The sequence below is a fragment of the Rhinolophus ferrumequinum genome, chromosome 22 (assembly GCF_004115265.2).
Source record: "Rhinolophus ferrumequinum isolate MPI-CBG mRhiFer1 chromosome 22, mRhiFer1_v1.p, whole genome shotgun sequence".
Lineage (NCBI taxonomy): Eukaryota > Metazoa > Chordata > Mammalia > Chiroptera > Rhinolophidae > Rhinolophus > Rhinolophus ferrumequinum.
Genome location: NC_046305.1, coordinates 28,189,726 through 28,202,228, shown reverse-complemented (window position 1 = coordinate 28,202,228; position 12,503 = coordinate 28,189,726). Strand labels below are relative to the sequence as shown.

The window sequence follows — 12,503 nt, the reverse complement described above, 5'->3', positions numbered from 1 at the left end:
GGCAAGAAAGAAGGTATGAGATGCAGGCCCCGCAATAATCTCTGCCTCGGGAAGAATCCTCAACACATGCCTTCTGTGCTATGCCCCCCGCCCCCCAATATAAAACCAAAAAATAGCTCTTTCCTTGGCTCATGGGAAGGCCAGACTCTGGAAGGGGCTCACGCCCCCAAACGACCCAATGGAGCTGCCTTTCAGAGACTATGGTCTGGCTCCTTGCCAGGCCCCTCCTGTGCCTTGGAGACTGGTGGTACTGGCGGGTAGCATCTTAGGGCTGCAGAGTTTAACTCCTTAGCCTCCTCCCACTTGCTCTGGGCTTGCTCACCCCTCTGCCTTCTGAAATTTATTTTCCAGCCCTTCCCTTTCCCACAGGGCTTCCCTTCCTTCTACTCCTACCCGTTGATAGTTCTCATTGCACCTTCTCTTCCACCCAGCCCATGCAGAAAGTTGAGTAACTGACCATCCTGCTCCAGGACCCAGCCTCTGCCTCTTGTGACACCTTGTCCCTCAACATTGATGGCTTTCCTGTCAGCTGGTGTCTCTCCCCAACTCCTCTAAGTGAAGTGTTTACTCTCCTGTTTCCCACTACTGGGTCCCATCTAGGTCACTACTCCCAAAGGCCTATCCTGAGAGGACAGTCTTTTCATCCAGAGTCTGGTGTTGTGTACCGAGATTACACCTTATTCAGTAGGACTTTGTTTCTTCAACAGACCATGTAATAAGACCTTAGAAATTATGTTCATGGTCTAACTCATTTGATAGATGGGGGAAACTAGCCCAGAGGAATAATGTGGCTTGGCCAAGGTCACACAGAAAATTAGAGCTGAGACTAGAACACTTCTTATATCTGCACTGGCAGCTGCAGCAGTAATAAACATTTATTGAGCATGGCTATGGGCAAGGCACTGTCCCGGCATCATAAAAGGGTATGAGATAGGCCGCCTTCCCTCAGAGACTGAAGACCCAAAGTCTAGGTGGCAGGATGGGACATGACACAAAATAAACAAAGCAGCATGCACTCCATGCAAAACAAAATCAGTGCTGTAAACAGGTTCTACCTGAGTCTAGAGGATGGAGGGTTTGCTTTGGGTGGGGCCAGTAAGGAGGAACTACCTGTTGTGGGAAATGCTCAGGACCAGATATTCTGGTGTGCCCTGATGCTCTGTGACTTTGAAAAGGGTACTCCCTCTCTTGGGCCCCAGTGTTCTCATCTATGGAACATGGAATTGGGCTGATCTTTGAGGTCCCCCTACCCTGGCTATGATGTCTGGTTCTGTGTGGACTCCCTTTCTCCCTTTCATCCTAAAGTCGGGGTAGGGCTGACTTGAAAAGTTGATAATTCAACTTTTCTAAGGCATTGGGTGGAGTCAGTTCTAGAGAGGGAGGCCTGAGAGGCACTAACCCAGAGACAGTAGGAATTTAGGGAAATTGTGGCCTAATGTGATTTAAAAAAAAAAAACAACACACAAAAAACAGGACTTTCACTCAGCATCCCATCTGCAAAAAGAAGGAGGAGTTCTAGAAAGTTGAGCTTGGGAAGCAGAGACCCTTGGAAGGTCAGGGTCTGAATGGGCCTCAGGTCAGACGTTTATTCCTAACTGAATCCTCACCCAAGAGGTAGAGTATCTCCCACTCACATTGTAGAGAAGGGCAGCTATAGCCCCTATCTCCAGCCAGGGATAGCTTTGAGCAGGAATGCAGGAACATCTCAGGAGGTCTAAGATGGTGATGCAACTGTGAGTAAATGTTAGCCTCTGGCCCAGGCTGGCTGGCTGCTCAGGGGCTGGGGGCTAGGGCCCTAGAGTCCCCACTCTCCCTCCCCCTCTCCATCAACTGAGGAGAAGTTAGAGAAACTAGAGGGAAAGAAGGAAAAATAGATGAAAGAGGATTTCCGGAAAAAACAAACTGGTCATGGGATATAGGAAGTAGGGATACCAAGTAGGGCTGATGGAGGAGAGAGAGACTGGGAATGCTTGGAGAGAACCAGGGAACTGAATGGAGCCTGAGGGGAGAAAGGCCAGATAGGCGTGGCTGGGAGAGGAGTGGGCCCAGAGCTGGTGGTGACAGATGGGTGGACACAAAGAAGAGAGCTTCAGGGAAGACAGATGGATGGGGGAGGGAAGAGAAGAAGCTTGGGGAGGGGGGGGCGGAGCCTGCAGTGATAGGAGGTCATAATGAGATTGGAGATGGGCTCTGAGCTGAGGAGAGGTGAGTGGAGAAGAACGAAGAAAGGAGAGGCTGCCTTAGGAGACAAAGGCAGCAAGGCCTGGGGGGCCATGGGCATGAGAGGGCTCAGGGACCCGGATGCTGAAAAGGGGGGCTTCTATCCTGGCTGACAGCAGAGAGTGACAGATTGTGTAGTTAACCAGAGTGGAGACCTGCTGTCACCTTCTAGAGGCTCAGAGAGGTGGAGAAAGAAAGACAGACTGACGAGATCATGTGGAAGCAGGCAAAGAGAGAAACACAAAGATGGAAGATCTAAGATTTGCAACTGCTACCCAAGAATGTACTGGCTTCTTCCTGCCTTGCTGCTGTGACCCAGAACACAGAACCCTAGCCAAGGGCCACTCCCAGGAAGGGTCAGGCAGTAGGTCAGGCAGTGTGGCACAGCGAGGGTTAATGCCATCTTCTCTCCCTGCCAGCCTGCTAGCCCGGTTGGGTCCCCAGGGCTCCCCACATATGTCACCCCCTCTTCTGCCAAACCCACTGCTTCCCAGCTCCTAAGACCCTCCCTCCACCCTCAAGGACTAGGCCTAGGCCCCAGAGTCTTCCCTACACACTAACCTCCCTCCCCACCAATCTACCTCAAAGGCTGTGTGGATATGAAAAGAGATTGTACCCAACTGAAAAAGAGAACGCCTATAAAATGTAAACTGACAATAACCATAGAGCCATTGGCATTACCCCATCCCCAGCCCCTGCTTTCAACAAAGACCCCCACACAACTCCAGAGTTCCTTCCCCTTGGCCAGCCCGGGTTGCTGGCAACCTGAGCTGACCTCAGAGCCTCCCCAGCCTCCCTCAACCATAATGCCCCATATACATGTGTGGAAAACTTCTCGCCACGTTTAGATCACCGTGCGTAGATGTAAAGGTTGGGGTGAGCATTTCACAATTTACCTTGCACTTTCCCGTGCATTGTGTGATGAAAGCCCTATGTGGAAGGCAACATTATCCCCACTTCATAGTTGACAAAAGCAGACTCAGTCAAGTTTCAGTGACTTGTCCAAGGTCACCAGGACATGTCTCTTGGCCCCAAGTTCAGTACAATTAGTGGTTCTTTACACCACGCCATGCTTATAGCTTCTCTTTATCACATGCTTATGTTCTCCTTTACCTACTCCCTGGAGGAGCAAAACCTGAATTCTTGAGTGAAGACTTACTGGGGACCCCAGGTGCACAGGAGGAGGAGGTGATCACAGAGCACTCTCAGACCCCTTTTTACCATCAAACCTCAGCTTGTACTGGGGACAGTATGGACTGAGTGCTTCAAGGCTGAAGGTTACAGGGTCAAAGGATCTGAGGTAAAGGGCCTGAAAGGAGGTAGGCTGGGAACAGGGATCTTGTTTCTCCCTTCTCCACACACTGCCACCCCTCTTGCCATGGTTCCCTTCTGCTTCTAGGGTCTCTAGGTTCTGCCTCTGTTTTCCTCAATGTCTCACCCTTTGGGAACAGTAGCAGTCCCTCATCTCTATAGTTCTGTTTATCGTGTCTCCCCGCCTATTCTCGTCTGGAGTATTTTTTGTTCTTCAGAACTATCTGTGCTCTGCCTCTCCCTTGTCTATAGGTCTCCTGCACCCTGTCCTCCTGATACTCAAGACACTCTCCCAGTATCTGCATCTATCCATCCCTGAACATCTGTGTTTTTCCACATCTGTGTTTTGCCCAGGTCTGTGTCTCTTTAATGGTCTCTTTTCAGGTCTTTCTCATGTCCCTACCCCCCTGCCATATCTTGCACCTCTGAGTCTCCCACAAAACCTTGGCAACCTGGCAATTCTGCTCCCATCCTCTCTCTTTTTTTTTAAATCTCTGTCTCCTCTGTGTCTCCATCTCCCCTTGACAAGTCTTCCCCATGTCTGTTACCCAATGACTCTGTTTTCTCATCTTTCTCTCTCTTCTCTGGGTCTCAGTCTCTCCCCATGTCTCCCCCTTCATTTCCTCTACTTCCTCTCCATCTCCTATTTGTTTGTATCTCTCCTCTCCCTCATGGCATGCTTGCCTGAGTCTCTCAGTCTCCCAATTTCTTGGATGGGGTGGAGGGCAGGAGCGTGGGGGAGGTAGAATTGTTGTTGCTGGGGGCTCATTAGGTGGAGATTGGTTTTTAATCAGTACCATGGAAATGATGATGCAAGAACTGAGATGCCACCTGATCCCCAGCCCCCCCAGCCCCCCTCCTCAAGCCTCCTTTCCCCTCCAGCTCAGCCCATCTGCTGGTGCCTGGGCACCTGTCTGGGCCTGCCCAGGTGGGAGTTGGCACGTCCCAGACCTGGGGGTGGGGGAGCTTGAGGAGGAATTATAGAACTTCCCTTAGAGAATGCCTCACTCTGGAGGAAGTCCAGAAAATGTTGATCAGCAGAAGGGAAATGGCAAATACCTCCAACAGCCTGAAGGTGGTGTGTGGTACTACTAAGATCTGGGCTTGCTCACAAACCTTATCTCACTTAATCTCCATGGCAACCTAAGAAGCAGCTAGAATTAACCCCATTTTACAGAAAAGGACAGTTGAGGCTCAAGAGGTTACCTTACTTGTTGGAGGTCACACAGCCGACAGGGCTTTCTTCACTGTAGCACACTATCTTTGGAGTCCTCCCAGCCATGGTTCCTTCTGGATACTTGCAAAGGTTCAATGAAGACATTCAATAGCTGAGCAGGGGAGAGAACTTAAGAGACTGACACCCAGCCCACTGCCTCTCTGTGCTTCCCTTGGTACCAGCTCTTGCCACCCTGAAACACACATAGGCTGGAGGCAGCTGAGCTAGTGATAGGAACTTAATCACTGCTCATTTGCATATAATTTTGTATCTAGTTTTCTTATTGCTCTTTAGATGCCCCAGCATATGTGAAGCCTGCCCGGGCTGTCCTGCCTCCTCCGCCAGTGTCCTTCCAATGCTGGTTCTTCCTCTCTCCTCCACTTCATTACTTTTAGCCCTGTCTTCTTTCCTCCTAAGAGCCCCTAATTCCCAGTGGGTCAGGTTGGGCTGGGTAGCCTAGAAAAGCTCCTTGTGGGATCTATGTCAGGAATCTGATACCACCCCCTGTGATGAGGTAGGTGTGAGAATGGGGGCTGGGAAAGAGTGCCTGGGGTGATCGAGTCAGGGTGACCAGGGCAGGGGCCTGAAGAGTGGCCACAGGCAGCTTGGCAAGGGGGCTGTTGGGTACCAGCTTTATGAAGGATGAGAGCTTGGTGAGGGCAGGGACTCATGGGTCCTTTTCTGTGTTTTAGTGCTGTCCACTTGTGCTTTTCTAGATTTCCTGTTGTACCTTGGAGAGCCTTCTTCCCCAGGAAAAAGAGACAAGGGAAGAAGCTGTCAAAGTCACAATGGGACTCAGGGTGGGACCCTGGCACTTAAGTCGGGCTTGCTGGGGGTCTCTGTCCCTGCCGCCTCTGGTGTGAGAGAGTGAGGGGTTCATCTGTGATCCTGCCCTGGCTCTCGCCCCAGCCCCACCCCTTCCCCAGCTCTCCATTTCTTGCTTATGAAATATGCATGGAGAACAGATGTCCCTGCTCCCCCACTCCCTGTCCCCACCCCCCCACCTCAGGGCCAGCCCCTGCCCCCAGCTCCCAAGAGGGTTCCCAGGTCTCTCTGCCAATGGCTGCCTGGCATGCCTGTTTAATATTGATGAGGAGGGGAGCCTAAGCCAGCCAATGGAGAGCTGGGGGTGTGTGTGTATCTCCATATATATATATATATATATAGGGCTGGGCCAGCTCAGGTGTGTATGTGTTTGTGAGTGTGTGCGCTGGCTTGTGAGTGAGTACTGGTAGCCCCAGTACCTGGCCAAGCCCACCCCCTCCACCTGGGCTCTATATCCCCACCATGTGTACCCCTCTCATCCACCCCGGAGCCTGTACAGCCACATCGCGCTGCCCCCGAGGGCTCTAGAAAGCTGGTCACTAACTTTGCAGACGGATGAGCTCTGAGCAGCCAGAGAAGACGGGGGCTGTCAACGCTGCCCCTGTTCTACCAGCTTGGATCCCCTCACAGGGTCCTCCTAGGTAAAGGGGGAAACGGGCTGGGAGGGGTGGGCGTATCCCTCCCACTCTCTGGCTCAAGTCCCCTCCCAGAGCCTCTCTTTAGTTCTCTCTCTAGTGCGCTGTGTCTCTCTGCCCTGCACCTCCCTCTTCCCCACTTCTCCCCTTTGACTCTGTGGGTCTACCTATTTTCAATTGGGTTGGGGACGGCAGAATTGGGGGCAGAAAGTCCTGTCCTGAATGCTTGGAATTGCTGCTCTCTCTGATCCTCGGAGCCTGGAACTTTGAGACCAGAAGTGGATTTTGGGGTGAGGACTTAATGGGTAAATAGAAGCTGCTGCCAGGACTGGAGCTGGGGAGGACAGTGGGGCCAGGTGGAGATTGGCCAGGTATCAGATTGGCAGCAGACAGAAAGGAAGGGAGGGCATGGCAAAGTGATCAGGGATGCAGGAACATGGGGACCAAGCAGAGGGACAATCGAGCTGTGATAGATGTGTTGAGAACCCCGCAGCTGGACTCCTGAAGCATGGGGGTGGGGAGTTGGGGCACTGAATGTGTATCGGAAGGTACTGATTTTGGGGCCTCCCACACTACTGCCATCCCCTCCTGTTCCTTTGGACCCCAGAATATGGAGTGTGTTCTAAATTTCAGGACTAACCACCTTCTGTTTTGTTATGGTTGTGTGCGTACATGTCAGTCAGATGTTGATGACCTTGCACTGCCACCCCCTACCCCCAGAGCTTGGTAAATATTTGTGTCGACTACAATTGAGCCTGTCTTCTGTGCAGTGGGGTGGGGCAAGGCTGTGGGGTCCTGACCCCTGTGAGGCAGGAGAGCGAGGGCTGGTAAGAAAGGGGAGATGGAGACTATGAGGGAGCCTCAGTGCTTCTGTTTCTGGCTATTAAGTCCAGCTGAGCACACAGTGAGTGGCCCACTGTTCCTGCTTAACACCCCCTAAAGCAGAACCTCTTCTTCATCCTTCCCAGGCCATGTTCCTGTGCCTTACCTTGAACTCCTCTGGTCCCAGGGACAAGCAAACCTTAGCCAAGCCCAATAACGGTGGCTTCAAGAAGCTGTCCACATCCTCTTCTGTAGCCCATATCTGAACTGAGCTTGGGCTGTGGGAGGGTGCACAGTAGAAAGCTGATTATGTTCCTTTTCTCCAATCTTCCTTGCATAAGAAGGGCTGAGTGTGTTGAGAACAGAGCTAGAGGAAAGAGCTGGTCCTGACCAGGGGGATTGTGGCCAGATGAGATACCTTCCCCTGATTCTAGTGTACAGGGTGGTAGGATCTGGTGTCTGCAGTGGTCGTGTTTGGGAGTCGGGGGGTGGGCTAGGAGGGACTGAGCTGGGGCAGCTGTGCCGAGCTCCATATGTCCCAGTCCACTCTACAATGGGCAATCTGCGTGTTTTTCCTGGCCTCCCCCTACCCCAACACAGAGAGAAGCAGAAAGGGTGGCGAGGGGCCCTGGGAGGGAGGAAATCACAGGGCCAAGGCTAGCAGTTCTCTCCTCACAACTGGGAAAGGTTTAGAGTCACAGCTAACCTCTCTTGGAGCTGTGGCTTCAATCTCGTTCAGTTATTTTTTTCCTTTTTTCTTTTAATTAAAACAAAAATTTATTGTGGTAAAAAAACAGAACATAAAATTTACCATTTTAAGTGTGCAGTTCAATAGTATTAAGTATATTTACATTTCTGTGAAACAGATCTCTAGAATTTTTCATCTTGCAAATCTGAAACTCTACACCCATGGAACAACACCTCCCCTTCTAAGCCTCCCCCAACCCCTGGTAACCACCATTCTACTTTCTGTTTTTATGAAGTTGGCTAGATATCTTATATAAGTGGAAACATACATGTGTCTTTTTGTGACTGACTTATTTCACTTAGTAGAATGTCATCAACGTTCATCCGTGTGGCTAGCATGTGACAGGATTTCACTCCTTTTTAAGGCTGATAATACTCTATTGTATGCATACACCACTCTTTATTCATTCATTAGTCAGTGGACTTTGGGTTGTTCTCGTACATTGGCAGTTGTGAATAATGCTGCAGTGAACACTGGATGGCAGATATCTCTTCGAGGTCCTGATTGCAATTCTTTTTTTCCTCCCAATTTTAATTCTTTTGGATATATTCCTCTATACCGTTTTCCATAGTAGTTGCACAATTTTACAATCCCACCAACAGAATATAAGGGTCTAATTTCTCCATATCCTCAACACTTGTTATTGTCTGTGTTTTTGAAAGCATCCATCCTAATGAGTGTGAGGTGATATTTCATTGTGGTTTTGATTTGCATTTCTCTAATGATTAATGATGTTAGCTTCTTTTCATAAGTTTGACGGCCATTTGTATATCATCTTTGGAGAAATATCTAGTCAAATTCTTTGTCCATTTTTTAATAGTTCAGCTGTAGTTTTGTTCAGTTGTAGTTTTTTATAATGTTCTGGATTTTAACCCCTTATCAAATATACAAGGTATGACAATTAAGTTTGCGAACTTGTTGCAACACTGTTGCTAATCCTTTTAGGTATCAGAGGGATCATTCATTATGAATTTGTACCAACTGGACAGTTAACCAAGTTTACTATTTCAAAGTGCTGAAAAGACTGCGTGAAAAAGTTAGATGACCTGAACTTTTTGCCAACAATTCATGGCTCTTCCATCACAACAAAGCACTAGCTCACACGGCATTGTCTGTGAGGGAGTTTTTAGCCAGTAAACACATAACTGTATTGGAACACCCTCCCTACTCACCGGGTCTGGCCTCCAATGACTTCTTTCTTTACCCAAAGATAAAGGAAATATTGCAAGGAAGACATTTTGATGACATTCAGGACATCAAGGGTAATATGACGGCAGCTCTGATGGCCATTCCAGAAAAAGAGTTCCAAAATTGCTTTGAAGAGTAGGACTAGGCACTGCTGTCGGTGCATAGCTTCCCAAGGGGAATACTTCAAAGGTGACCATAGTGATATTCAGCAATGAGGTATGTAAGCACTTTTTCTAGGATGAATTCACGAACCTAATTGTCAGACCTTGTAGGATTTGCAAATATTTTCTCCCATTCTGTGGGTGGCCTTTTCATTCTGTTGACTGTGTCCTTTGATGCACAAATACTAAGTTTGATGTAGTCCCATTTGTCTATTTTTGCTTTTGTTGCCTGCGCTTTTGGTGTCACATCCAACAAATAAATGCCAAGTCCAATGTCATGAAGCCTTTATCCTGTGTTTTCTTCTAGCAACTGTATTGTTTTAGGTCTTACATTTAGGTTGTTAATCCTCTTGCTCAGTTTTATCCTGCCCCATGTCCTCCTCATCACTTCTCCTTCCCTGTCGCTCACTTTCTGGATTCTCTTCCTTCTTACCATCCTTCCTCTTACTCTTTTACAAGGGTCCACCTGCCTATCTCTCCTTCTGCCCCCTCCCTCACCCCTCCCCTGTTTCTGTGATTCTTCCCCCACATTTACAGTACCTCCCCCCTCCCAGCCCATCTCACACCTTCCTCATGCCCTCCCCATCTCTGAGCTGTCCTTTCTTCCTCCCTATCAATTTCCCCTTCTCTCTTTCAGGCTTTCAGCTGGAACCATGACCATGGAACCCTGAAGTGGCTCTGACTTCTCAAGCTCAGTGGCAGACCCCAACATCCCAGGCCCTTCCTGCCCCTCCCAGAACCAGCTTTCAGGCTTCCAAAGGGAGGGGTGGGGAGGGTATCCTGATCTCACAGGGCAGGGAGCTTCCATCATGATGCTCAACTCAGACACCATGCAGCTGGACCTGCCTCCCACCCACTCTGAGACGGAGTCAGGATTCAGTGACTGTGGGGGCGGTGCAGGTCCTGATGGGGCTGGGCCCGGGGGTACAGGAGGGAGCCAGGCCCGGGGCCTGGAGCCAGGAGAGCCTGGCCGGAAAGACCTGCAGCACTTGAGCCGGGAAGAGCGGCGTCGCCGGCGCCGGGCCACAGCCAAGTACCGCACTGCCCACGCCACGCGGGAGCGAATTCGCGTGGAGGCCTTCAACCTGGCTTTCGCAGAGCTGCGCAAGCTGCTGCCCACACTGCCCCCAGACAAGAAGCTCTCCAAGATTGAGATCCTGCGCCTGGCCATCTGCTACATCTCCTACCTGAACCACGTATTGGATGTCTGAAGGAGTCCTGGATGTGCCTGTCCTCCCCTGGTCTCTCTAGGTCCCTTCTCAAGGCCCGCTGCCTAGAACCTCCATCTCCTCCCCAGCCCTGTACCTTGGCATGGAGTCCCCAGTCCCAGGCCTAGGCAGAGTGCCCTCCCCTCTCTGCTTGTCGTGAAGGCTTCTTTCTATTACGGACACAGGCATCCTAGGGCTGTTCTCATGGGTACCTCCTACAGTTGGTGGTTGGGGCCCAGCTGGTTAGAAGTGTCTGCTTGGGAGGTCAGTACACAGTCCTAGTTGTATTTACTAAGCCAGCCACACGTGGGTCCCCCTAGCTCTCTATGGGCTGCTTGCCTCTCTACCCCACATGCAAATTTTCAGAGACCCCAGACCCACCCCTTGTCTCCCATCCTTTTTCCTCCCTGTGCCAGCTTCTCCTGCCCATGGTAGGGAGGGGACATCAGAATAGGAAGGGGGGAGGCTGGGTTCAGAGTGGGGTGAGCTTCTTCCTCAGAGATCTCAGTTTAGTTTGGCAGAGGGGTCTGGTGGGGAGGGGTCTGGTGAGATTCCCTGTGAGGGGAATCCCAGTAGCCAAAATTATGGAAAAACTCTTACTGTTTTCTGTTTTGTCCGTGAGGCTTAGCACATGCAGCTTGGCTCTTACTTGGTAGTGAGTGCCTTGCCCTCTCTGAGCTATTTGGCCCCCTGCCTGCTGCCTCCCAACCCCGACCATCCCATTTTTCTCCCTCCCTGGGTGCAGTAAGAGAAGGGGAAACCTAGATCCTGTGGTGGGGGGTGATGTCCCCAAACTCAGCCCAGGGTGGGCCAGATCTCACATCTGCTTCCTCCATCCCAGCCCACCACAAAAATGTGCAAACCCACACCAGTTCCTCCTCAGCTCCAGGGTGTGTCCTGTCATTGCCTCCTGGGAAAGCTCAGCTCTCTAGGCCCTAAGGCCTGTCTACTATATTTTTTCTCCTACCTTAAGCTGCCTTCAGCAAGGGAAGAGACCCCCACCCATTCCACCTCCAGGATTTCTGCCCCAACCCTCCCCATTGCTGAGCCCCACCTGCTCATTGTAGCCCTGGGTGAGCAGTAGAACAAGGGCCCTCAGACCTGTGTAGAAGAAATGAGCTCACTGCACTTACCATGCTCCTCCTCCCTCACACCAAACTCTTAGCTCTACAAGGATATTATTTATGTATGTATTTATTTATTCATCTATTTATTTACTTATTTATTTATAAATATTACTATTTATTGCTGAGTTGTGCACTTTGTGGCAGAGTGAGGGGAGCCCTGGCTGCCCTAGTCAGGTCTCTCTTTCTTCCTCCCTGATTGCTCCATTCCCTTTTGTGCTCCTTCTGCAACTCTGAGTGTGTGTGGGGAACTCCTTTGCTCACCACACCCACATCCCTTCCTCAGATCCATCTGTTTTGACACCTTAGTCCGCTGGGATGGTGCCTCTCTTCTAGCTCCAGGGTTCCTGGATCCTTCCTCAGCAACCTCCATCCCCAGACAATCCCACCCCAGTACCCCCGGCCTCTTTTCTATCTCCAGCCCTCCCCCATGACTCTCATTCTTCCTAATACCTCCAAAAGTGGGCCCTAGGGGTCTGTGTCCTGTATGTCCTGATTCCCTCCTGTTTGCATTTCTGACTTCATACAAAAAGAAAAATTAAAGTGACCTCGTTCTAGCACCAGGTATGGCTTGGATCATTTGATTGGGTTGGGAAGGTGGCCTGCAGTTATGGTAGGGTGGCACTGAGGGGTCTAGGCTTTGATGGCTCTTCTGATGGGATCATGAGAGTTCAGTCTGGTGAGTAAATGAAGACAGAGGGAAGAAAGGGCCACCGAGTAAAGAGGTGCAAGGGGAGGTGTAACACACAGGTCTCAGACCTCCCCACCTAAAGTCCCATGTACCCCTATCTTGGCACTCAATGAGTGACAGACACTTTCTGACCTCTCTGATGTGCTTCTGTTCCAGCTCTCTATGGGCCTGACAAGGAGCTGAATGTCCTAGTGGAACCCAAGTTAAACAAATGTCTGTGGGTCCAACACTCCTGGGGAAAGCCATGGAATGAAACATTGCCTTTCCCACTGTTGTCTCTAAGCTGGGTCAAAATTCCTTGCAATTTCAGTTCTTGGCCTATTTTGTGTTCCCCAACCTTAAGATACTGGGGAG

At 50.4% G+C, this 12,503-nt stretch overlaps 1 protein-coding gene across 1 annotated transcript; it reads left to right on the top strand.

The window, feature by feature from the left end:
* Positions 1-2,139: 2,139 nt before the first annotated feature.
* On the top strand, positions 2,140-12,015 carry NHLH1 (nescient helix-loop-helix 1). Its single transcript, XM_033093770.1, has 2 exons — positions 2,140-6,213; positions 9,764-12,015. The coding sequence occupies exon 2, from the start codon at positions 9,936-9,938 to the stop codon at positions 10,335-10,337; it is 402 nt and encodes a 133-aa protein (XP_032949661.1). The 5' UTR covers positions 2,140-6,213; positions 9,764-9,935; the 3' UTR covers positions 10,338-12,015.
* Positions 12,016-12,503: the final 488 nt, after the last annotated feature.